Below are 27390 nucleotides of genomic sequence, written 5' to 3' on the forward strand. Positions count from 1 at the left end.
TCCTCAGCTCGAGCCAGAAACAAGAATCTACGAGAACACAGAACACCGCTCCCATTACGGACAGCCCGGTGTCATTGCATGCTTCGTCACCTAACGTAAGTATACCACTGGTGAATGACCCAGTGGTGACTTCAGGCATGAAAAATCCCGCCCGTGCCTCTCACGCAATTAAGGAAAGGCGGCGGCCATTTAGAGACGAAACGGAGCCGAGGAGAAGACACCGGAGACGTTCCGGGCGGAGAAACTGGCGCTCATTTTGCGTACACCTGTTTTCGCGGACTCGTGCACGCATCAGGTGGCCACTGCGAGTGCATTGCTCGCACGTTAGGGGCGAGACGGAGCCGAACGGCGCCCATTACGCGGCTATATAGACGCGCGCTCACTCTCACTGTCAAAGAAGGACCCTTGGGCGACGTCATTACCGCGGGCGGCGGTCAAAGGGTTGCGAGCGGCCTCCGTCGAGATTGCAGGGGGCCAGGGTTATTGCGATAACAGGACGCTGCTTCTCGGGTAATTGAGCTACACCCCGCGGGATAATACTGCTCCCCCCCCCCCCCCCCCTTCGATCGTTGCGGCATTAACGGTCCCGTAATAGATAAGTTGGGGTTACTCGAGAGCGTTTCCTACACTCCTCCCGGATTGATGTCTGTGTGTGTACACATGTTCGGGAGGCGTATTAATTCGCGAATCAAGACATTCGGCAGTACCGCGGGCGTTCACCCCTGTCAGGAATGCGTTTATCGGTTCCTTCTCTCTCCGAAGAGCATCGCTCATTACGCACTGTGACTGGGTCCCGCGAGTCGTGCTTCAATCCGGGAAGGATTCTCTGCTGGCCCCGCCTGAGTGCGAATTGGGATTGCGTGTAACGTCGCTTCTTGCTCCTGTCCCGCTTTAAAACGTCCCGCACCCGCGAGACCTGTTCCGTTGCAAGCAATCCGGATCTCCAAAATTTGTGATTCCGCATGCGCGTCCGGCCCGGAAAAGGTCGAGCCTCTTTTTCGCATCCTCTTATTTAAATGAGAAGCCCGAAGGTGTTAGTTTTATTCCAGGTCTTGGCAGCATTTTCTCTTTTTTTAACTCATGGAAGCGTTACAGGTGGACTTTGAAGAATTTCAGAGGGCCGAAACCAAGTTGTAGCTCTTCATTACTGTGCATATCACAGACCACGTGACGCTGCGTGGGCGTCGTGAAACCCTAGCTTTGAAGAGAACACGAACTATCACACGAACGCAACGGGATTATTTGACGTTGGGGTTGCCTTGCAGCTTCTGCCTCTTACGGCAGAAAATATCCTAGATGATGATTATTATTATTATTATTATTATTATTATTATTATTATTATTATTATTATTATTATTATTATTATTATTATTATTATTATTAAAAAGTTTTACTCCCTACTAACTCCTTTTGGTCACCTTCACAGCAGCATGGGTAAGCTTGCAGCGAAGCACCCTTTAAAGGCAAACCTCGCGATCGTGGCACGGGCCTGACAAACAGCCGACAATTCCCCTGTAACAGCCAGCGGTTAAAAACGTAAGGCGGGATAAGATGTTGCGAAATTAATCCAACCCTGTTTATACACTTCCATGCAATCGTAATAATTGTAGGTCCAGCGAATTTGGTTATTTATTTTTTGCGGCCTCCCAAAAAACTTCGCAAAGTCGCGCACAAACATTAATTTAAGCGTTTCCCTACCAGGCCGTCTTGCCGCTTTCTCATTAAAGCCTATCAGTCAATTAGTGCGTCAATTTTAAACACCTTTTCTGCAGTCGAGACAGCGTTTGCGGGCAGACATGAAACGTCGCGAGAATTTTCGCACCGTATTTGATTCGACTCATCCGTCACAATCGATGCATTGTTGCTAATATCGCGCAGCTGTAGGTGCACAAAGGGTGGCCATGACCCTACAGGGTCCCGATTGCCCTCACCCATCATCTCATACCCGGTGGTTAAGTGTTACCACCGTGACTGTCAGACAGACTATCCTTCGAGAAAGCATCGTGCAAGGCTTCCACGCCGGCCCGATTCCAGCACTCGATCGTGCCCCGAAGCGAGCAAGAGATGCGAGGAAGGTCAGATTCGATTCGCTGACCCGCCGGGCCGGACCACCGAACGTAAAGCGCGCCAGCGCACGCAGGCGGTGCCTTCCGACAGAGCTTGCCTCAGCGCGCGTAGCCCCGCCAAGCGCGTAATCTCATTGTATTCTCGGGCAGCGCGGGAAAGAAAGGAAAAAAAAAGAAAAAAGCGTCTCGGGAAGCAGCAGCGAAAGCATGCAGGCACTCCTCGGGCAGCAGCAGCCAGTCAACAGCGACAGCAAGTTCTTGAACTTGGCTGCAGGCGGAGAAAGGGTCGCTCGTGATCCCCCCGGGTCGTTCGTTCGCTGGCGGCGTCACAGTTCTCCACAAAACGCGAGCGGAAGAAAGAGAAAGTGGCCGCCGGCAGCAGCAGCAGCAGCAGCAGCGCGCTCTCGTCCGAGACGCAATGACCTCTGCCCCCCCCCCCCCCCCCCCCTTGCGTCTTCCTGGCCCGCTCACGGACCGTCTTCCTCCCCTTCGTGAGCTCACTGCGGGCCGTCTGCCGCAGCCGAAAAAAGCAAAAAAAGGGGGCTCGGAACCACGCGCATCTGAACCCGGCCGTCTCTACTTTCTTTCCGCGCCGTACTTTTCTTTCTCCCTTTTTTGGGCGCAGCCTTTTTCGCTCGCCTCCGTAATATGAAAGAGCGCCGTTGTCATTTGAGTCTCTTGACCGGCTCACTGAGTGCCGCCGCCGCTGCCGAGCCCTTCTCTTTGTGCGTGGCCTTACCGCAGGCATTCGGGCACCGCGTGAGACGTTGAGCGTCCCTTGCAGCGTGTGCATATTTGCCGAGCGCTGGGCTCCGTCGCGAATCGGAAGCCGGGGATAAGTAGCAGTCGGAGTGATCGTGGCGCTTCTCTCGTCCGCCCCGCTGTGTCGGCGATGGTCGCTCCGCGTTTTGCTCTGAACGCCAGTGCAGGATCCTTGTGGATTGGGACAGCCGTGACCGTATCCATCCGCATGTCCAACGCACTGGAGGCCGCCGCGTTTCGCTTTCTCTCTCGCAACTCCGGAGCGACTCCGTGGAACGACCGCACCACGTGTACACTCGGCTCGCGTGGGAACAATGCCCCATCGCTTCTGTGTGGACGGACTGTGCGCCGAGCTTCGGCTGATACGTCACAGTAACCGGAATTAGTTATAGGGCGCTGCTCCAAGTTGGCGAAACAAATGACAAGGTTTTAGGTTTACTATGCGCGGAAGCCATGTCTGACCTCTCACACTGCCGGGTAATATTGGCAACGCGGTGTTCCGCGTGCAAGCGCGACGAAACTTTGCGCGCACGTGAGTTTTCGTTACATCGTTCCCGTCACAGTTGCTGCAGCCAGTACAAAATCACAAAGGCCGCCCAAGAATGCAATAACTTGTTAGGTTTTTCCGCGCCGTGAGGTTCTTCTGGTTCACATGTACTGGCAATGTTGAGTATTGGTGTGGTGGGGCCATATACCTACACCATGCAGCTGCAGCAGAAAAACCGTCGCTGCGTCGCAAAATAGGGCAGTTGAGGAACAAGTATATAACTTGATATTAAGATGTCGACATTAAAGTAATCAAAATCGTATCATGGCTGCTGGTATCCGGAGTGGCCTTTAATGGGCGTAGACTTTCTTGACGCTATTTATTCATTCCTTTCCCACGCTGGTGTGGAGCCTACAATTCGCCACGCTTGAACCAATGCGACTGACTTCGTCCAACTGCCGTACACGCTGTGTCGTCTCTGTACGTCGGCACAGCGGTGCGAGTGGAAGTATTCCGGGTCTCGTTGGCGACATGAATAGAGTTCGCCATTGTGTCCTCGTTTCGTTGCAGACAACGTGGGTGGGACTCAGCCCGTTTTTCACAAAAGAGGACGGGCGTGCCGTCCGGGGAACACGGTTCCAGCTTAATCGCTGCTGGGCTTTAGCCGCCGCTGTTATAATACCTCTTGCAGTTCTTCAAAGTCAACCGCCCCTTGGAAGAAGATGCGGGCAATGCTTTGTTGCGACGCCGGCAGGGCGTTGTCGCACGATAAGATTGCAGGGCAGCTTGAAACCACGTAGTCTGGAGACCATTCGTATACCTGTCCGTAGCATCCTATTAATGATGATTTCTGTGAAGAGATGGACTTGGGATAATAGACCCTGCGTACGTATATAATACTAAAGCGTACCTCGCAATAACAGACGGTCTGTGACGTGGCTGTTCGCAGGAAACCCCTTGACCGCAATGTCGAAAGCATGGCTTAAAATGATCACAGAACGAGACGCCCTTGTCCTCAGCAAGCGCCAATGGTGTGAAAGTTGCTTTCCTTCGCGAGAGGGTGAAAGTAAAGGTCGCTGACTGTTCTTGAAATGGCCTAACAGACTCAAAAATAAGAGTAGTCTGATGGTAGCAGGAATGGTGAACGCCACGGCAGTCGGCGTAATGGCTATTCAGTTAACGAGCGCCTGCAGCGGGGCTACCGTATGCGCCTGCGGCCGTGTGTTCCCGCGGACCGGTCGACGCGTGGGGCAGGCAGTGGAACTTGCTTTGGCAGCGCACAACGCGGGTGGCTCACTATTGGGTACACCCAGGACGCGATCGTGAGAGAGTCGAGGTCCCATCATGCATATATACAGACTTCGAATGCGTCGTACAGGCACTGTATAGACCACGCAGTTAAGGCTGAAAGCTGCGGGCTAGCCAGTTTTGGCTCACTATTGGGTACACCCAGGACGCAAACCTGAGAGACTCGAGGTCGCACCATGCATGTATACAGGCTCCGAATGTGTCCTGCAGACACTACACTCTTAGGCAAAAATGACTAAAAGTTCGTCCTTTCGGGGACTAACGGCCTCTGCCACAATCATTAGTCCTTTGCGGACTAACTGCGAGGGGACGAACGGTTAGTCCCCCACCCGGATGGTCCGTTCCGATACTCCCCAAGGACGAACTGCGTAGAGTGCAGAAAAAAGAAAAAAACTCCAGCACCGCCAGTGATCGAACCCATGACGCCCGGATTTATACACAAGGAACCCGACGTGCTATCCGCTGGACCACGCCGCCGGGTGGCAGCTGCGGCAGATAATATTCATGTGTACAGCGTGTAGTGTGCATAACGCAACAGATCCGTTGCAACTGGTGCCTGAATTTCTATCTGTGCAAGCGAATGTGACTGCGTTTTGCGCCTTGCGCTTAGCGCTTTGCTAGGTTTAGGGACTATTGCTCAGTTCGATTCGAAGTAGAGCCTCACAACCATAGTTTTTCTCGTAAATAACAATCAACTCGTCGTCGCCTAGTTGAGATAGGTAGCTGGGCGATCGGACGACTCATTTGTTTCCGCAAAAATTAGCGCAAGCTAAGTGCTTTCTTAGTGTTCGATACATATGTTAAGTGCTCTATGTAACGTATGTGAACGGTGTCGTCTCTGTGAGTGTCAGAATAAGGGAAGATGCCATATTTTCCTGCATCGGCGAAAGGGAATTCGGTGTTGCTTAGCCTGAATTCTTCCAATTCGCGTCGCTAGACGATTGCGACTGGGAAATGCAAGCGGGTTTTACAGCAGTTTCAGCATTGTCATAGCTTTGGTGCCCAAGGCAATTATGTACCGAGTGTAAATAATAACTTCGAGACGCTTACCTGTTGCGAGCATTTTTGTTTTGCAGTTGTCATCAGCAACATGCGTTTTTTCTCGTCTGTTAAAATATACATATTCATTACGCTCAGGAATACACTTTTGCTATTGTCACTAATTTTTGCGTTACTCTTAAGGCGCTTGAAAGCTTTCATTGGCCGTTATTACCTCGCACGAATCATATGCAACACAGCGTATCAACATAACCTCGCCGAGAAGCGTACGACAATCGCGCTTCGCCGCTCCTTGCCATTACCCGCCGCTCTACTATAACCCTAAGCAATTTTCTTATAACTAACATCACTATTTTCTCCCGTGGCACCTTCTAAAGCACCCAGTGACTGCAATGGCTTGTGTTTCGGAAATATAAAACTGTTCGCAGACATATGCGCGAAAGGGCAACGACGACGCCATTAGGGGATTAACGACGCAGCAAAGAGACTAACTGCATGCGTTTCGTCTTCCCGTTACTCCTTATAGATCGGCGGGGACGAACGGTTAGTCCACATTTATGCACACGGCACGTACTCTGCCGCAGATACTCCCCTTGAAGATGAACAGTCGCCCGCGAAAACTAACGGCTGTATTTTAGTCCCTATTTTAGTCCTTTTTGCCTAAGAGTGTATATAGATCACGCAGTTAAGGCTGAAAGCTGTGGGCTAGTTGGATTTGACTTACATACATTTCATTAGCATGAATAAGACACAGACAAAGAAATCATGCACCCCTCCGTCAAACGACGATGGTTGAACGCGAAGCGTTCTCGTGACGAATTCTTTGGTTGCCGTCGAAGTTTCCCAAACCGCTTTCACCATGTCGAAACGGAGCAATGGGATAGACGTGGGCTTCGTAACGCGAGTGACCCATAGTTAGATTCCGGCCTTGGGTAGCGTTTTTTTTTCTTTTTCACTTCGGCGTTTTCGCGTTACAGACGCCATCAGTGAGATCACATAGAGCTTCGCTTTAAAACATGCACCCAGCACGCCAGCAGTCGTCCTGTGTGCATCTTTCAATTCGTCCATCTCTTGTTTTCGCTGGGGAAATGTATTCACAGATCGCTCGTTGAACTGGATGACGAAAGATATCTACATATTTTCACGCTCCACGAACAAGGCTGACAAACTTTGGAGTTTGGGCATTGCTGAACGCTTTTCGTGACGTCACGCGAAAGCCAGTGGTACCAGTCACGCTACGTGTTCCCCTACGGCCAAGTCCGTTCAATCATACGTGGGCTCCCTCGGCAAAGCAGTTTCTGTATTCTCAGTAGCTGTGTGTGTGTGGTGTCCACAGCACGTGATCTTGTGCAATACTTAACGCGGGGGAGCGGCAGCTATGCGGGCCGGAGAAGGGCATCGGCGAAGAACGGCGAGGCGGCGGCAGTGAGTGTCCGGCGGCGGTGCAGGCTCACTTTCCGCTGCGCTGCATCGGGCGAACGTGACGGGCAAACCAGTCGGGCTGCTGCTGCTGCTGCTGCTGCCCGGATCGTCCTGAACGGAGCCACGGCGCGCAAGGACGCCCGATTATTGCCGCTACGCCCGCTCTCTCGTTCTTGCTTTCTCTCATGCGCGTACTGCGGGACGAGTCTTGCTTTTTGCTATACCCCGTACACCTTTCACACGTGCACTGGCGTGGGCGAACAGTCTCTTATACCTTTAAAGCTTATTCGTCCTACGAGAAGCCTTTTTTTACGATTAGTCTGGGCTTGTGGGGCTGATTTATAATCGGCGCAGTCGACAGGGCGAAATAACTGCACATGGGTCACACATTCCCTAGCGTGATAGATTTCACCAAAGTCTGAAGAGTGAAAAGGAGAATAGCTTTTTCTTTTTTACATTCACGAGATGCAAGTGTTATTTGTTTGCGTATTTAGTATTGAAAAAACAGTTTAACTTCGCCTGGATGCACCGCCAAGTGCAGGTTCGCGCCGCAACAGTGCGTTACTGCTATTGCGAATTGGATGCCCTGTTGGGGGGCAGCTTTCGAACGCGAAATTTCACACTCAACGGGAAGCTCGGCGGCGTAACTTATTTAGATAAATATTTTCGCTCCGTCCCTCGTTTTAGTTTTAATACCAGTATGAGCCCTTTGCTGTGTTGTCACAATACATTCAGCTATAACTTTTGTTTTCCGCCTGGCGGTCGACTCCTCCTCCAGTACATTTTTTTACAAAATATCTAGCTCTTTTAACTTAGCCACCGTCTTCCTTGCTCTTTCCTGTCGCTTCTAACGAAACCTTTGTTGTTTTATTCTCTTATAGGTTCGTTACGTGGTGTCGTAAGGCTTCGCTTTTTCGAACAGCGAGCGACCGGCCTTCCACGAGCTGATCTCTTATTGTTACCGGGCCAGGGCCTCTTACTGGACCGGCAACGCTGCTTCGGCGCGCACATGTGCATACACGCGGCACACGGCACTGGCATTGCGAACGTGCGTACAACAGGCCCCGGGAATGCAGCGGCCGATTTACCCCTGTGTGGGAAGGCGGGGAAAACGAATGGCTTCATTGTTCTTGGAGCGCCTTCCGCCACGGCTTCCCGTCGTTCGCTTTGCAGTCCGGTGCCGAGCGACTCTCAGGAGCCCTCCTGCATGCGCGGACGGACCGGCGGCGGGTGGGAAAAGAATCGGAAGCGAGGCTTTTACCACCCTTCCTCTCCCCCTCGGAAATCCTGTAGTTAAGGAAGAGCTTCCCCCTCTAATAACACTTAGGCACGCCATCATATAGTCCGCGCGCCGAGTCCGTCTGCAATTGTCCGCCACCTCGTGTCGTCCGCTGCTTGGCGGTTGTTTTAATGTCCGCCGGCTGGCAGCCTCAAATCACGTTTTGAGGCGATTACGCATGCCTGCTTTGTTTGTCTTCTGTCATTCGGGCGTTCTCACGGGTGCTTGTTGGTGGCAGGCATTTGAGAGAGACGAAAGGGTAAATGGGGCTATGCGCCTTACTTTCCGTGTACTTCAGGGCTGCTATGTGTCACCGACAATTTCGCGAGCCTTGCAATGGGCAAAACTGGGCGCTCGCGAGGGAGCTGAAAGTCTCTCTGTTCGTGCACACTAGTGCACACACTTGTGGATTTACAAATTTGCCGCCTCGGCAGTAACCTTCGTAATTCTGTCTCTACGGTTGAGCTTGTGAGTCATTTGTGTTTCCTGGTGCCATCGCTACGCCTAATTGTGCGAACTCCACGTCAATGTCAATGTCTCCGGTCGTCTTTTAACCCCTGCCCGCAGAACCTTGCTCCCCCATATCGAGGCATGTATGCAGACAGCTCACTCGCACACGTCGGGAGGTTTCCTAACTCGTCTAGGAAGCGCTTACTCGTTTTAAACCCCATTTTCGCCTTCCTTCATATCCACCCTTCCCCCAAAAAAGATCGGTAGCTATGAAGGGCGCTCCATCCATCTGACGATGCGACGGAGAAACCTCATAAGGCTTGTTCGCGCTTTTCTCGGAGCTTATCGCTGGCACTTTGTCAGGCGGCAGGTGTGACCACCGGTGCGTGGTCAGGTTCGCTCCTCGTGCCAAGACGACCGTGCCAGGAGGGATTTATTACAGCTCGCTTTGTCCGCATTGTGTGTTTATGAGCTCGTGCGGGGAAGCTGCAGCTACGGCGTTAAACGTTGTCCCTCCGCAGCGAATTGCGCGATGCTCTCCTCGGCGTGCGCATAAGGGCACACGGGGAAGACGAGAAGGATGCACGATGTATACCATGAGGTTTTTTGCCGCGCAACGCGCGCACACTGACGGGCGAGTAAGTTTAACGCGGGAGCTCCTTTAAAAGCGAGTAGCGATCGCGGCCAAGATCGCGACGACATGTGTATGCGCTGCGGCTGCGTTTTGGCCACCGTTCGACTTTATGGTGCTTCGAGTCGCGCGAAGCGTGATAAACGACGATGAGAACGAGAAACGACACTGGTGGTTAACTGCGGTCCTGTCGGCTGCGCCAAATTTCTGAAATCTTACACGCTACATCGCTGTCCGTTACGCAATTTTGTTTCTTGCCTTTCGCCTCGAAGCAAGTAACCTTCGTTTGGTTGTTTGACGGTTTAGAAAGCTGTTGTCGGTGTGGTTCGATGCCAAGGTCTGGTTAGTCACGAACGTGATGGGAATCGCTGTTATCCCTTTGTCTTGTAGTCCTTCTCTATTTAAATAAGTATCGGGATGCTAATTTCTATGGCACGTTTCTCTTCACGCCACGCCGGGTAAATAGTGAGACGTTATTGAAGTGTTCTTCTACGGTCAGTACGAAGTAATCGGCACGAATTTTAAGTTCTTGGTGTTCCGGAGTGCTTGTCCATCGTGTTGCACTTTAAATCACGGCGCCAAAAAATGTTTTGTATTTTTATTGGTCAGTAAGATAACCGAATTAAATTTCGAAAGGGCGCAATGAGCAACTAATTCAAAAATTATGTGAATGTTGTTACATGTACGCTACTATCCATCAAACAGGCAATCGTGGTCTCAGTATATTGTGTGGAAGTTCTTAGGTGCTCTGTCGCTCTGTAAGCAGAATTTATGTACCAAGGAAGCCTGCAGGTAACGCGCACAGTACTTTTTACACGATTTTCCCATGGAACAAACAAGTGTTAACCATTTATTGACATATTGCGACCACTAAATACTGCCTTAATTAAACTATACTCAAGTGTATATTTATTACAAAAAGTTCTGTTCTGTTCTCTTATTGTTTGTCGCTGGCAGATTTAACACATGGCGTGCATAAACAAAAAAAAAAAAAAGAAAAGAAAAACACTGCCTCAAGATCGTATATGGAACACGAGAAAAGTAAATGGAACAGGGTTTGAGTAAACGGGACGGAAATACACGGAACAAAAAGGCGACAAGCACTGATCCACATATATTAGGGTTGTTACTATTTGAAAAACGCGTACGAATCCGTGCAACCCATGTAACTATATGAACAACGCAGTTATAACGAAAACAAAACGCGTTTCATGCAAAACCATCTCATCCACTTAATAATATCCGTCGGAATGGTGAAATAAATGGAACATCATCTCTATATGGAACCTAAATGCAACTTAAATGGAACCAGACTGGGACTGTATATATAGCCCGCGAGTGTGAAGCTACCGTCTCAAGCAAGAAGGCAGAAAGAAGGCAAGCCGAGAATGTCTCGGGGGCCATCTCCAAGGGGAAAGGAAGAAAGATGATGCACACTGACAGGAGGGCGGAAGCCGGACACTTCCGCTCGAGGCAGACAAGGCGCGACAGACGCTTGGCGGCGCGAGATGACCGCTCGGAGTGCGCTTGCCACCTCCTCCAACGACGGTGCCTAGAACAAAGGGCACCGGGCGACAGTGGCATTTGCGGCGCCGCTGACCCAGATGCGAGTGTGACCACGAGGGAGGGGGAGACGAGTGCGCGTGCACGCGTCGGACTCGCGCGCACGCAACGCGTGCAGGCCTCGGCGGCGTAGAAGCGTGTGCAGAGGGAGAACTAACCGATTGACACCTCGCTTAACCGGTCCGCCACCGGAAACAGCGTGGGTGCCCGCCGTGTTGATTGAACGGGCGACCGAAGGGAACGGCCTCATAAAGAATAACTCGCCCGAATGAGTTCTTGTTTGTGTGTGCACGGCTGGAGCTTTCGGTTGCGGACATTCAGAAAGAACACTGCCGCGGTGTTTGGCGGCAGGAGGGGACATCGTCAGGCGCAAGCCGGAAATTAAAGATGCGATATCATAGATCACGTATAGCCTATTAGTGCTAGGCGCAGTGCGGCTAAGTGCTGTCATGTGCATTCTCATAGCGTGTGGCTGTAAGCTCGTTTGGTTGCAACTCCGAATGGCGAGGCAGTTTAGTTCTGAGAGCTACTTCTCGGCAGACTCACTTTAAGCTTCCCCGCGCCTTTCAGAGCAAGATAATGAATTTCTCCAACCTCATTTAACGCATGTAGAGCTGTACAAATTGACCTCCTGGTTCAGACAGGAAACTTTTTTGCGGTGTTTTTTTCTCTCCGGGTGATTAATTTTACCCCTGTAGTGATCTCTGAATATGAGGACTGCGTGACAAAACTTATAGTTGCCCGAACCTTGAGGCCATCGTTGCTCCCTCGATGGCGATGATTGTGTTTAATGGCGCAAGGGCTACTCGACGGCCAAAGAGAGCCAAGAAGAACTCATTGCTTTTTCAGTGCCTCGTAAACCTTATAACCTGCGCGAGAGAGTGTGCTGATGGGGAGATTGGTTGACGGGCGACTCCAGACGCTCTGTAATTTAAGAATCAGCTCTAACCTTGCCCCATCTTCCGTCATTATACAGATCTATAGCTAAAGGCGGAGGAAACGAAATTATCCCCAAAGTTCCGCTATTGTTGTCCGTCGAGAAAGCCTTCCTTGGCGCCGATATCACCGCACATCCCCTCCAGAAACCGAGCACCCTGTATATTGAAGGTTACGCATTAATGACCGCTTAATGCATTCGGGTCGCACGCATCTGATGAAGCGATCGCATTTGACGCACCGCGTGCCGCACTTATAATGCGTCGTGAAGCGGCGTCTCTAAGGGATTGTGCGATGCCAAGGCCGTGAACCCGGTTATAAAGAAATATATCGCATTAGATAGGCGAGAGGGAAAACGAAATCGTTCGCGCAAAGAGTGCGCGGCAGGGATATTTCAGAAATATTTTGGGTGCTTTCTTGTTCTTTGTGCTTCTGTGGGGCTTGTCTCCTTTGCTGAAGGTGTGTACAGGTATTGGGGGCAAGCAATGATTGATTGGAGTGAATTTCAATATCGGGGAAACTGTAGCAATGACCCCCCGTAGGCTGAGGGGGGCAGTGGGGGTCAGAATGCAACCGGCAAATTTTTCTAAAAGCCATTGAAAAGGAAGCTGGCACATGCTATGATATACGAGGTAGCGATTCGAAGGTGGGCAAAACTGGGCCGATATATCACTGAACGTGACCTGAAACGCAATCACGCCGAGGGTAGTGCATGGTTGTTGCGCCTTCCGCCAACCATTTTATAAGGTGCGACCATGCAGGTCAAAATTGCCGCGTGCTGCCTGGAAAACTGGCACGCGAGCTTCGGAAGAAAACGAATGTGGGCACAACATTAAAGAAGGTTCACGCCGGGGAATGTGACTGGCTCGAGTACGTTTATGTGTTGTTCGACGTGGCTTTCGGCACGAAGTTTCGCAATGTTTGATTCAGGTGAATGTGCACGCGCATTACGGCAAAGGTGGGCAGCAGCCTCGCGTCTGTTCCAGTGTTCATTCTCAGGGGCGTTCAAAATTTTTAACACGAAAGCGTTTTATTCCCGGATACACGGAGATTTCGCTGACGTCATATTCGTCACGGAAGTGACGCCAGTGCAGCGAAGCAAGCGGCCTGTAAAGGGTGCACCCCTGCACACATGGTCTTCTGGCGGGGAAGCAACCTTTAGCACTAAAGAGTACGTTATACTTCGGGTTGATCGTTTTCGTGTTTTATATATTTTAACACGAAAGTGTTTCATGCCGTGATACACGAAGATTTCACTGACGTCATATCCGTCACGGAAATGACGCTAGTACACCATTGCCGAAGCGACCCGCCAGCAGGACGTCGCTCGCCAAGCAACCCACCAAAACAGCCGTCGACCCGCAAATCATGCTCAGCTGCAGATTTCGCTGCACATTTCACTTGCGTGTTTTACCGATTCCTATGGCAGAGGAATCAACCAGTTTTTTTTAATCATGACCCGAACATGCAATCATGTATCAACTTGTGCTGACAAGAGCGTTGCCAATCTTTAAGGGGGCCGTGAAGGCAAAACACCAGCTTAATTCATTAAAAAGACTGCTTTGTTCCGATAAGCATGATACCCATTTCATCGCGAGCTTCATACAAATGAAGCTGTGGCGAATCCCCAGCCACTTGTGATTTTTTATGACGTCACAGAATATGTTTTGTGCGATTGGCGGTCGCTGATCTAAGCCACTTCCAAGAAATATGACTGGGAGATTGTGTTGGGGCGTCTATTCGTATGATTGTATCACTGGCATGCTAACGCGCTGTTAACAAACTTGTGACTGTGTTTTTATTGCTGGTCCATAGTACTTCACTCTGTCCAATAATGCACCCCTGTGGCGCGAAATTTGAAAGTTTGGCAATATTTCATGGGTTTTTCGAATTAAAATAAAACGTCTTTCATGACGCAATGGAGCTGAGAGAGTTATTAGACTAGTTCTTTGAAATTGAACAAAGTTGTATTTTGCTTTCATTAACGCGTATTTCAAGGGCATTAGAGGCAGAGTTTCTCGCAATTCACGCAGCACATTAGGCGTCATCCGATCGAAGAAACAACTGCGGGTCGCGCCAGCGGCGTACCCAAGAGGGAGCCGAGAGGGCCGGGGAAATTTTCCAGGCATCATCGGGCTGTTGCTTCGCTTCCACCGTGGCGCAGCCTAGAAGGCTCTCCGAGAGTTCTCGCGACGTTCGCCTGCCGTCTGAAACGTCCCCGCAGCTTGACGCCGGGAGCCTGCGCGTACCGCTTGTGTACGCCTCCATGCCTGGATGCTCACGTCGGGCGCGGAGGACCGCCGTGCGACAGTGAGCGATAGTGAGAGTCACAGTTCTCGGGCAGAGTGACGCAGCGCGTACACGCGCTAAAGAAGGAGCGGCTGCCGGGAATGGCCCATTCTGTTTGGCAGTTTCTGCGGAGCGACGGACGTGAGAAGTAACGCCTTTCCGAGAAAATTTCTCGCTGTGGGCCCTTTTATCGTTCATTGATTGATTGTAGGGTTTAACGCGCCGACGCAACGCAGGCGATGAGGCACGCCGTAGTGGAGGGCTACGGATTGTTTTTGACCACCTGGGGATCTTTAACGTGCGCCGAAATCTCGAACACACGGGCGTTTTTGCTTTTCGCCTCCATCAGAAAAGCGGCCGCCGCGGCCGGGAATCGAACCCGTGACTTTGTGCTCAGCAGCACAACGCCTTAGCCACTGAGCCACCGCGGCGGGTCTTTTATCGTTCAGAGTGCTCACAGGCGTTGTTTCTCTCTATTCTTTCGTTGTTATTTTTTTTCTTGCCTGTGTTATCTGGCTTTGTTTTTCGCGTAAACTCATACCGCCTGCCGTCTTTTAGCCGTTTTAACAGAGCACGTGGCGTGAAAACGGAGATTTTGTGGTCCACATCTTTTGTACCTGTACTTTTTCTCGTGCGCGTATCCGCAAATATGAGTTATAACTTAACGAAAGCCTGTTGTTATTAGAGAGAAATGGCTGTAGGCAAAAAAAAAAAAAAAACGCAGGCTAGCCATTGGAGCTTATGATAGCTTATTTACTATTTCTTTCTAATGAAAACAATGTTGCCTCGTAGCACTCCTGACAGCACGAAAATAACAGAAGGAAAACGCAGTGATACTAAACGTTTAGGACTCGCAGTGTGCAACCCTCTCTGGCTTTAACTGGTCTCGCCCTCATCGTAAGCGGCTTACTTCCCGCGCAGACCAGGCCGGTGCATCAATCTGCATGTCCGGCGGCCCGTCCCCGCGACAAACAACCATGTCCGACCTGGATACACGCAGGGCGCCGCCGGGGGAGTGCCGCCCCGTGTCCACCTCACTTCGCAGTGTCATTCGAACGAGGCTAATCGCTTCGTCAAAAAAGCCCTCCAACAGGAGCAGCCCACGCGCGGCCGCAACGCTTAGGCAAAGGAGCCTTCCATCCACCGCGCTTGCGCCCACGTAGCCCCGTTCCGCCTCCATTTTTTTTCTTCTTTTCGGAGAACAACACTCCTTTCGCAGTTTCTCCGGCAACAGCGAAAGCGGCTGGCACCGGGAAGGTCAGCCATCACTTGTGCGACCCGGCTTCTGGGCGCCAAGGCACTCCCGGGCATAGCGCACGCCTCCTTTTCGGCGTGCATGTGCTTACCGACGACGGCGACGCGTTCGAGCTGCACCCGGCAAGACACTGCTGAGAGCGCTTTCCGGACCCGGCGTGTCACACGCAATCAGCTGAGCTTGACGTACGCGAGAAACGGATTGCACCGCCGTCTCGCCGCGCGTTTGTCGCGCTCGACGCCACCTAGCGAGCACAAGGTGCCCGCGCTGTTTTCCTTCACCCGCATGCTTTCTTTTCCCGCGGTTTTTTTTTCCCCCGCCATTCGTTGCTGCTCGTCTAATTTTCGATGGCGTCTCTCGATCACAGCATTTTAATGACGCTGGATGAAGAGTCGTGTAACGTCAGCGGTTCCGTGTGCTACGTGAAAGGAACGTTTCGTTCCTTGCGTTGTTTATGGATCGCTTTGTCTGTATGTCCTCGCTCGGAGGAAACGATTTTCAGGTCACCAGCTTCTGGTAGCGTGGATGGCTGCTGCACGACACGTGACCCCGAAGATTGAGCTCGAGCGCCGTTGGGCCGCCTTCGCAAACAATGGGTTGTCGGGAGGTTCTTACGTAACGGCTTACCGAATCGTTGTTGGTTGCAATGTTTCTGGTATAGTGGGCAACATGGAGGGATCACGACGCTGCCGATCACGCATTGCAGTTTTCATCGATAGAGGTAACCCGAAAGAACAATATGTAGTTGAGGCTTATAAAGTAACGCGAGACACTTGCACTGGGAAGATTATCATTTCCGTTGTTCTAGCGGTAACGCCCCTTTGAGATGTTTCATCTGAGCTGAGTGCTGGTGCGACGTGTGAGACTTATACGTGGCAATTTACACGCTTTGAAAGCATTGCGATTGTGTTTTATTCTGGGTTTACGTCTCCGCCTTTTATCCATATTTTAGTCCTCATCCCTGAAATGTCCCATAGACGGCCTTCCGCTATTGAGACTACGCGTTGATAAGCCTTCTAGATATTTGTTTTCCCATGCTTCAGTTTCCTTGCTTGCCTAGGCGTTGAGCTCACATGACACCCGACATTATCCGCATGGTCCTCATTCTCCAAAACCATCCTTCCCGAAAATATCACTGCTCGTTTTAGTTAGGCTACAACAATTCGTGGTGTGACTTTAAAAAATCCAGGAAAGCTTGCACTCACGAGCAAGACTTGAAAGGCGGAGCTGTTGTAGGTGGGCATTGCCAAACACACAGTAATGTTTCAGTATCATTGTTTATTTGCATAGCTGCGGAGCTAGTAATCGTCGTCATATGCATCCAAGAGGTCGTCGTCTTCTTTGCGGCGAGTGGTGTATGCAAAGTCATCCTCAGCATTGTAGACTTCCAATAGCTCTTCATTATCGACTCGAGGCAGCGGTGGCGGGATCTTCAAGTTGTCTCGGGAAGGATTGGCACACTCGTAGCCGTGCCACCAATTATCTGTAATGGCTTCGAGAGAATGCGGCGACCGCGGTGACCTCTCCAAAACAGAGTGTCTTTTCATCTTTAGCATCAGCGCTGGAGTTGTATTTTGCTACGTGCGCGGTAGCGCTTGACGACAGCGCTGGAGAGCACCCCCCCCCCCCTTTTTTTTTTTTTGCAAAAGCCACTGCGCCAGCCGGGAACACTCGCTCACGAACGCTCGGCATTTTCTTAGTATTCTTTCCTGCAATGGCGAACTCGTGGCTTGTACAACAGCTCAGCTGTTAATCGGTCAAGCTTGTTTATGCTATGAACCGTGTCAAGACATTGCGTCGAGTCAAATTGCACAGAACGACTCAAATGATAACCATATTTTCGTAATAATTCATTCATCCGACTGATCAAAGGAGTATTGTGTCGCAACATTGCGTCGAGTCAAATTATGCAGACTGACTCGAATGACAACCATTTCTTTTCGTAATAATTCATTTATCCAGCTGTTGAAAGCAGTGGAGGCAAGGGGCGACCTTGCGGTACGCCCCAGTGCCGTCCTTGCTACGGCCGCTGCGGCTGCGGCCCAGAGATCGGCGTGTCCAGCGCCGCCGGCCGACCTTGGCCGTCCCCCCACGCTCGGCGTGCTCGCGCGCTGCCTCCGCGTCCTCGCGCCCACGTCACACACAAGTAGCGCCGACGCCGGCGGTGGAGACGTGGTTTCCTACCTCACTCCCTCCTCTTCCTCCTCCGGCGCCTCCGCCTCCGCCGTCTGCTCGGTTCGTTCGAGGCGTTTAATTTCTGCGTGGGACGAAGAGAGTAATCAGATCGGCAGCTGATGAATTCCTCAGGCAAGGAACGAGGAAGTGTTTCGGGGAGGGACAACGCTTAATCGACGTCAAGGTCAACGTAACGCAATTTGGGACGGAAGTGCAGCGGCATTTCGTTTCGGCGGGATCCTTTTTTGTTTGTTTGTTTTTGCTTTGTGTGGAGCGCCCGCTGAGCCACATGTTTGCTGCGTGAAGTACCGGATTACGGCATTCAGGGTCCGTTGGCATTTAGTACACCACTCGGCGTGACTGATTTTCCCCTACATTGCATCTTTCTCTTGAAGACCACTGAGATTTTTTCAAATGCATTAGACCGGAAACCGCGTTATCGTGCAGTCATAGATGACGGCATGTTTTCTATAGAAAAAGGCGGTGTTTAAAACCAAAATATTGCAATAACCGATTAATGTTTGCAACGCTGAATTTAATAAATGAATTTTGGCGCTTCGTTACGACAAGGCTCTCACGGAAATGTTCCTCTTAGTCAGAGGGAAAAAAATATCACAACACTCTAATGAGGACTCAATTCTAACTACTCTTTGGGCGCAGCCAAGCGAAAGCAAAAATGCATATGCATGTGCTTATCCAAGGCGGTGATTTTCACATTTCACAGAGCGAGATATGGAAAACACGGGAGCCCTTAAATGGATGTGCATTGGCACGGATTCAGGTTTGGCTCTCATCGAGTGGGTCGTCCCCTTGGCAAGGCGCCGTCGGTGCCGTCTTCGCCTGCCGTTCTCGGGCTTCCGAGCACGCGCTGTGAGGTCCGACGCGAACCGGTTCTTTATTGCACGGCTTTCCTGATTACGGGAAGAAGAAACTGAGTTGCACGGTGACGAACATCTGTCAGGAGCAGGCAACGTCATGTGTCGCATTAGGCCGTCGTTTCACTAGTCTCGGGCAGAAAGAACTTTATGTCTCCGCGGCTACTGCGTTGACGTGACGTAAATTCCCCTCACGACTGCTTTTGCTAAGTTAAATTGACAAGAAACCAGTTGTGTTTTTCAAGAGTTTGGTCCGAGCATTTAATAACGGCCTGTTCCGCGCGTAATGACAGCAGCTAAATAATTGTTGATGGTCAGTAACTGACTATCAAAACAAAGTTTCGTAAAAACGGTCACAGATGGCATATTCATGTTGCCAATGTTCGCAGTATTATCATGCGACTTGCGGTTAAAGGCAAACAACATGAATTGGGAGAGTTCTTTCTTCTAATAATGGCGCGCTATCGGAATATTTGGAAGTCCACACTTCTCAACTTTGTTACTGTAATTCAGCCGCGCGTCAATTTGACTTGCACGGAAAGAAACCGCGATATTTGCGTGTTCTTGTTCATATTTTCGTGATCGCGTTTCATTTGTCCAAGACTGTACGTACATCTTATTACACAATCAATGGAGTACGGACATGCTACGATATTTTTTTGAAATCTTCCTTGACCACTCTGCTGAACGCAGATTGATGCTGCTACCCTAAAAACTGCTAAATTCAGTCCGTAGACAACAACAACAACAACAACAAAAATGGAGGTAAAATGCTACTTCGCAAGCCATGCTTTGCAGTGTTGAACTAACCTACAGGCCCAGCCTTCAGGATTTATTAGTGAAGGAAAATGGCGTCAAATTCACCCGAGAAAGGGAAGGAAAAGAAAATAACATTCGAGTAAAGAAACAAAGGAACGAAGAAGGGGCAGGGGTTCTCCCCGGGGTGGCGTGGTCGTGGAAGAATTCCGTCACGCGTCGCCCAGCCGGGAAGGACGGCGTCGACACGACCGACACGCGCTGCGGCTCCTCCACGAGTCGCCCTGCCTCCGAGCTTCCCCTCCAGCGCTAAAACAAGAGAATCCGGCATGACACAGCTGCCGCTTCCGCATACTACACAGACACTAGCCCGCACTGAGCCACGGAACGCTTTCGGCTCTGCACTGTCCTTGCTTGCTGCAGACGAAGGGAAACGTCTACGCTCCGCACGGTTCACGTTTTCTTTTTGTTTTGTGCGAGCTTTCGCTGAAGGCACGCACTATCGCTCCTCTGATTCAGCACTGCTGAATAGCACAGCTGTATTAACTCTTCGTGGCAGCTGGGAGAAAACCATCTTACACTGCACCCGCTTTGCAGAGATGTAGCGTACGTGAACCCATAAGCGACCGGGAAATAAAAAGGACTCTATCCCCCCCCCCTCCCCCGTTCCTTTTTTAAGCTTAACTGATGAGCCACGGGCGGGCAGAAACATGCATTCATCGAGTCTTTCTTGGCTGCACCCTGAGCTAATATAACTTGGAGTGATGGAATATTTCCACGTCGTACACAATGTTGCTCCTAGAGTAAATCATCGTCTGCTAGAGGAGTCTTTCCATACTAGTACTAGGTTACCAGATAAGTTTGCTTGTTCTCTACAGAACTAGGTGCGTTTGACATTTATTTTTACTTTAGCGTCCTGTCATCCGCTTTCCTTGTCGCTCTCAACAAGCTCGCAACTGGTACCTTTCCCCGTAATTTCTATTTTATTTTCTCACGTCGTCAAAGCTCTAGAAAGACTTAGAGTTTCTTTCTGTCTCAGTCAGCAGCTGCATCGGTAGCACAAATGAACAATGAAGGAACTTCGCAGTGGCTAAAACGCACAGTTCCGCTTTAAAGTGTACCTTAAGCGGCATCGCAGTTGCAGCAAAATATTCACCCAGATGACATTACGCACACGCATTGCTTGTTCGAGGACACTGTGGTGGCGTCTAAGCGCGTTACCTTCTAGGACTAATATTTTGACTGCTCGGACAGTTAAGAAAAAAAATTAGGTCCTCGTGGTTTCATTGCGTGATCGTTGTCGTCAACCTAGCCTAATTATGCCCGCTGAAGGAAAAAGGTCTATTTAACGTAAATCCAACCACTCCAAACCTGCACTAACTGCACCCATTCTTTTCTTCTGAGTTTTCTTATATCATCCATGCAGTGAGTTCCCTGTCGTCTATTATAGCCAGAAGTATACTTCTAGCCCCTTTCTTCGCCAGAGACACTGTTACTCGGGTGGCCCACCCGTTGCCAGCCAATCTTATTGCATGGCCAGCCAAAGAACACTTGTTAGGGGCGAGGCTCTTTAGGGGCTGGGGCTGTCGGCGTATCATGTCGTCGTCGTAAGCGTTGTCTCGTGTAGTCACGGTACTAAAACACCGAACAACTCGTTTACGCCTCGCGCTGGAACGTAACGCGTACTAAAAAACACCCGGACACTCGTTTACGCCTCGCGCTAGAGAGCTTCGTGCTTCAAAGACACCAGACTTCTACAGCAAAGCTGTATACCTCTACCCCCGAGCGGTTTCATCCCCGTTGGCAAAAACGCCAAGACCGCAAGAATACACTTACACATGCTTATGCATGCATGCTTCGCTCCTCTCCAGGTTTCACGTTAGTGGAGATGGTCCGGAATTTTCGTTTCCCTACATCAGACCCAGGATGTCTCCCTGACAAGTTTGTTTCCCCAATCTGATTCTGTTCGTATTACAAGGCTGTATTTCTGAACTAGAGTTTCTTCGAAGTCGTCCTTGCCTGATGATCGGGCTCCACCTTTGTTCACTTCCTGCCGGCGGTGAAGCAACCTTTCTCGGCGATTATATTGACTCCAAGCGTGAACGGGCGTCGAGGCCCAACAATCGATCGCGTCGGCTCATTACCATGCACACGCGGCTGCAAAAGCAGCGAGCGCCTCGTGACGCTCGCGAAGGCTCCGGGGGCGTGTCGGACGCCTCCCAAGCCTTGTCCGAGTCATTCGTCCCCTAATCAGCAGCCCTGGGGAAAAGCTAATTCCGGCCTCTTTCTCGAACGGGGTCTCGGTCAGGAAGCTCACGAGCGGCACCGAGGGGTTGTTTCCGAACGCCGCAGAAAAGCTCGCCGGCGCCTCAGACGGTCACGCCGCGTTGCTTGTACGCATAAACACCGCCCCGGTAGCTTCATTTACACTGTGCACGTTGCCCCGTCTGAGAGGCGGGTGGAAAAGACGAAGGGTGTTCTGCATACGGTCGCCACAATGCAGCGAGCCTCCGGCTTCCGCTGTTGGCAGCGCGCTGCAGCAATGCGCGTGTCCCCGTGACTCGCCTGCCTTCTCTGGCCGCGTGCACGCGGGAGAACGCGCCGTGAAGGTCGGCTTCCGAGTGAGTCTCAAAGCGGCAAATCGAGCGGACATGGACACGTGGTCGTAGCCGCACCGTGACTGCTGCGGTAGTATACGTAGTCGTGTGTGTGTTTGTGTGTACGCATACGTGTACGCGGATGTGCCCACACGTTAAGCCGCGCCGACAGCTGCTTTTGTGTGTGTGTTTACGAGCTCGCCCTTGGCATCCATGCGTTGCAACACGAGGAAATGGGAGGGACGCACCGTAGCTTGTCTCATTCTGTAATTTATTCCGGGTTGCGCTAATAGGACGCTAACCGCGTGTGCAAGCGCGGTCCGTCTTCTCACTAGTGCTGTGACATTTTGTGCGCGCTCACGCGCGCGAAGCTTAGTGCTTAGCCGGCGTATAGGTACTAACTACACAAGGCCGCGAAGTGCCTTTCCCTCGCACCTGCAGCCAGTGAGCAATTCTCATTTTGCGACCAACGACGGAAACGAGTGTGAGTGCCAAGCGAGGGGATCGTGACGCTTGCATTAGTGAAATGATGGCAGAAGAGATAATTTCGGGCCTCGACTCGGTCTCTCTCCTTTCGAAGCTTGCTGAACCGAACTGCGACGCGTTAGCCGTAGGATTCCGTAGTGCGGCAGAACTGTTTGCGTGTTGACTTCTAAGGTACCATCGTCCTGGGCAGAAAATTGCAAACGCCAGTTCTTCTCACTGCATTAGCCATTTCTGATCTCGTGTACGATCGCAACAATGGTAAAACTTCGTCATTAAATGCTTCGTCATTTCTATGTAGACTCAACCGGGAAAGCCGTGTGTCCGTCTGTAACGCTTGCTGTGTCTCACTTTAGTCGCCTGCGAAAATGATATCAAGAAAATGCCCTAGTGGGTTCCTGCTGCGACGTAAGACAGCCTACATCGCCTCTACAAAAATCTCTTCTCAGCAATGCATTCGTGTATAGCTGTAAAGCCGACTTTAAGACGATAAATGTACAGCAAAGCGGCTTACGCATTTCCCCTCCGCTTGAAAGATAGCTTCCGTATATTTTAAGGGCCAAACCCGTTAGGGGCTCGGGCTTTCGGCGTCTCATGTCGTCATCGTCGTAAGCGTCGTCTCATGTTGTCACGGTAATAAAACACCGGGACCCCCGTTTACGCCTCGCGCTAGAACGTAACGCGTACTTTTTAACACCGGGACACTCGTTTTACAACGCCTCGCGCTAGACACCTTCGTGCTTCAAAGACACGAGACTTTTACAGCAAAGCTGCATACCTCTAAACCCCACGGTTTCATTTACGCTGACAGAAGCGCCAAGGCGCCAAGTATGTCTGCTTCGCCCCTTCTCAGGTTTTACGTTAGTGGAGATGGCCCGGGACATTTTTTGTTCGTACTGGGACTGTTGTTAAGCTACGGTGACTCTTCTAAAGCGCCGTGTTTTCTGCAGGCGCTGACTTGAATTTATTTCCTGCTATCACTTTACAAACGATATGGAAGGAAGTGGTGGACCTAACGTGCTGTTCTTCTGCTCTCGTTACAGCGCCCCGTGCAGCCATGACGGGCCTTGTCCTGGTGTTGGCTCTCGCCACATTGGTAAGTGCACCTCGCCCTATTTCACCCCCCCCCCCCCCCCCCCCATTTTTTTATCTTAAGAAATATTACGAAGGCTGCACTTGCTACCTCATGCCCGGTATACTTGCTTTCAAGGACTGGAGTCCTTGAATACAAGTATACCGCGTAAGAAGTAGCAAGCACCAGCCTTCGCGAACTTGCCGCAACTGGGCGCACGGACATCCGGTACTGGAAAGACGGATTGTAAGACGTCGTTACAAATGTATCGGGCTGAGACGTGCGATACGAGAAAGGAAAATCCCTACTGTAGTTGGGATTTCCTCTCCTGAGGGTAGTGCTCATCGAAAAAAAAAATTTGTTTAGGTATGCAGGGCAGGATATATACTTGAAATTTATTGTCAGAACTCCGGTGCACGGTATACCGCTTTATTCCAAAGATATTATGCATATGTACTACTGCGTGTACGTGCACGCACTCATCCCGTTACAGCTGTATCAATGACCTACACTGGGCGAGATTATCGCCGGTAATCAGTGTTTTTGCACGCGTACGCAAGATACTATACCTCAGATTTGTCAGAACGGAAACGCAGACGCATGTCTCTATTCTTGATATTAAAAATCCACCAAGGATTAGACAATATATAGCAATCGCCAGAACTGTCACTTTAATTTTTAACCTTTGAAGGGATTACCTGAATACTCGTTTCAAACTTTTCGTCAACTCAAATTGTTTGGAAAAGAATGAAAAAGGTAAACCGCTGACAACCGCCTGAAATGCAGCCGTATACGGCTGCAGTGGAAAGCTATACAGCATCCTTACAAACCTGTTATAGTCGAAGAAAAATTCACCCTTTTCCGGGATATAATTTCAAATTTGCTGAACGAGCGAGCGAGCGAGAGAGAGAGAGAGAGAGAGAGAGAGAGAGAGAGAGAGAGAGAGAGCTCTTTGATGAACACGAGTTCAGCCAGACAAGCCTATAGTAAACCGGTGTACGCCTTTTTTTGTGTAAAATAATATGAACTAAGCCTACAAATCGCCACCTTCGTTTGTAGAATTAAGTGCGTGAGCAGTTCGACTGTGTAATGTTAACGGCGTCTTTCTAGCTAATTTTCGGGAAGACATATGGTTGTAGTAAAGAATTATGCACGCAAGAATCGGGAGGGTGTCTTAACTTTAGCTCCTCATTTTTCAATGCTGTGAAAGTGAATATACCAAAATACTTGCGGACACGGATTACGGTGGAGAAAAAAAAACAGTGGAAATCCGCGGGAAAATTCCACGAAGAGGCTTCCAGAGGGGAACATCACCAAGAAGGAATTGAAGAGCAATGGCCCCACTATTAAATAAAAGAAGTAGGGATATAATATTAGGCCTAACTTAGGTATGGTGAGGGGAAATGTTAAATGCGATACACTATGACAGCACAAAAACGAATAGCCTGTAAAATATTAGTTCGCCGAACTCATGTCGTGAAGCGCATGCAAGAGTGTGCGACGAACTCTGCGAACGCCGCTCGAATATATCTGAATATCTTCGCAGATCTCGCAACAACATGAGTTGCGTCACCATATAGGCGGGTCTCCTATTAATACCGCCGGGAAGCTGCTAGGAATGATCAATTTCAAAAACGCCTCGTATGAGGCAGCAGTTATTTAATCGTGACCGAGTGCCTGGCATTCTATAACCCTGCCTGCGCTCTCCTGGGGCTTTCCGTCCTATCAAAGTCCACGTTTCAGGGTAGACACAAAATCAAAACGTCAAAAAAATTATTTCTCACACGAAACAGTAGGCATGCGTCCTAGGCTGTTTTCGCGCCTTCGAACCACGCGAGAGATTATCTCGCCTCTCTTCTTTGGGCCCGCACAGCATTTCTGATTGAATGCGCTAACCCACCCATTTCTCCATCTGTCAAAAGCGGGCTTTTTTTCATAGGCTGTACGCCCCCTCTTAATACGCCCCACCTCCCCTTCGCTTCTCTTTTAAGTCTTTTCAACCGCCTGCGTTCTTTCCGGGGCTATCAGTAATGTCGGCTCGCCGCTAATCGAAAACTCGTTTCTTCCTCCGAGCCGCTTGTACACACGTTGCACAGATTCGGCATCGTGTTTCGTTGCCAGAGCACGCGTCTTCCAACGGAGTGTACTGCTCGGGCAGGCGACGGTGGCGGCGAAGAATGCAATTAGAAACCCAAGTCAGGCCTCTCGCGAGGCGCCGTGGCGCAACATGTCGCACTTCGCGCCGCCGCCGCAAGCGGCGCTAGCTGTCTCTCGGAATACTGTAGCGCCGCGCCACGACGGGATGCAATTCGTTGCCGACGCCGCGCGGTTACTGGGAGAAGGAAAAAAAAAAAAAAGAACACGCGCGGTTTACAGTCACCAATTACGCATTATTCTTCCCGTTCTTCATTTAAAGATGATAGCCTTTCTTGAGCTACTCAAACCACAAAGTTTTGATATGTTCAATTCAGTTCAGTCATCCGGCCTTCAATTCAGTCATCCGGCCAAAAGTTAAAAGAATTCCTGAACGAGAAGTTTACACAAGCAAAACCTTTCCGAGAGAGAGAGAGAGAAAACTTTATTATGAACAGATGGGTTAAGGAGACGGGGTGGCCACCAGGCTGGTGGCGACTAAAGCAGCTCGTTCAACCAAAAGCTCCTGGGTGGCCAGGTCGGAGCTGCCCAGCGCCTCCTCCCACTGCTCGCTGCTGGTGATTGGGGGGAAAGGGTCTTGAGGGCATTCCCACATGCAATGGGTGAGTGATGCATACGCACCACAAAGGGGACATTCGGGAGAGGGGAATTCTGACGGGCGAATGTGGTGGAGAAGGGATCTCGTTGGGAAGGCTCCCGTTTGAAGGAGTCTCCATGTTCGCACTTTATGTTGTGGAAGGGATGTATGGGATGGTGGGTAGATACGACGGGAGAGACGGTAGTGCTCTGTAATATCGTTAAAAGTGATCAGCTTGTCTCTGGTGGACCTGGCGCCGTGGTGGGGAAAGGGGCTCATGCCGGCCCGGTGTGTAAGCTCTCGGGCCGCCATGTGTGCCGCCTCATTCCCCTGTAGCCCTGCATGGGCAGGGGCCCAGACGAGTTCCACAGAGATAGTGGGTGGATTTTGTTGGAGAATTTGGAGCGCATCCGAGGAGATATTGCCTCGTGCAAAATTTAGAATGGCCAGTTTCGAATCTGAGATTATGATTCTAGGTTGTGGCCGACAAATAAGAGCCAGAGCGATTGCCATCTCTTCCGCCTTAGCTGGTGAATCAGTGCGGATGGTGATTGCATTAACTGGGGGGGAGTGCGGGTGGTTGATAACTGCCACCGCGTAGGCATTTCGGTGCCTGTATTCTGCGGCATCTGCATAGACGATATCGGGCCGGGTGGGTAGCTGTCGGGCGAGGGCTCGAGCCCTTGAGAGTCGTCGTGGTGCGTTGTAAACCGGATGCATATGCCTGGGCAGAGGCCGAACGATAAGATGCTCTCGGACATCTGTCGGGATGGAACATTCCTCCTGCACCAGGTCTGAGACAAGGATATTCTGCGCCTTAAGTATTTCTCGACCTGGTGGTGAGCGCTCTAGGCGTTCCCGCTGTGAGGAGAGGTGCGCCTCGATGAGCTCCTCAGCAGTATTGTAGACCCCAAGATTATTAAGCCGGGCAGTGGAAGCATGCTGAGGTAGCTGCAGAGCCGCCCTATATGCTTTCCGAATGAGGCAGTTGATTTTAGTTAGCTCCGTTTTGCTAGCGCGAATGTAGGGCAAGGTATAGACGAGCCTACTAATGAAAAATGCCTGTACGAGGCTGAGTCTGTCTTTCTCGCCGAGACCTCGATTTCGATTGGACACCCTTCTGATGAGAGCTATCAGCTGGTCTACTTGGGCACTTAATTGCCTTATGAGTTCCGAATTGGTTCGATTCTGCTGAATAATGAGGCCTAACACCTTGAGTTTTGGTACCTGAGGAACGGGGTGACCTTGTACCA

The 27390-nt window shown here is 50.7% G+C and overlaps 1 protein-coding gene across 1 annotated transcript in view; it reads left to right on the forward strand.

The window, feature by feature from the left end:
* LOC144145822 (uncharacterized) overlaps nt 1-27390 on the forward strand; it is a 310476-nt gene that overhangs the window by 85134 nt on the left and 197952 nt on the right. Inside the window, exon 2 of the mRNA XM_077677578.1 lies at nt 23378-23430. Within this exon, the coding sequence (XP_077533704.1) occupies nt 23392-23430 (39 nt within the window). The 5' untranslated portion in view covers nt 23378-23391. The remainder of the gene's footprint in view (nt 1-23377; nt 23431-27390) is intronic.

Source organism: Haemaphysalis longicornis, unplaced genomic scaffold, assembly GCF_048455015.1.
Source record: "Haemaphysalis longicornis isolate Haplotype H1 unplaced genomic scaffold, Haemaphysalis longicornis Haplotype H1 scaffold_7, whole genome shotgun sequence".
Lineage (NCBI taxonomy): Eukaryota > Metazoa > Arthropoda > Arachnida > Ixodida > Ixodidae > Haemaphysalis > Haemaphysalis longicornis.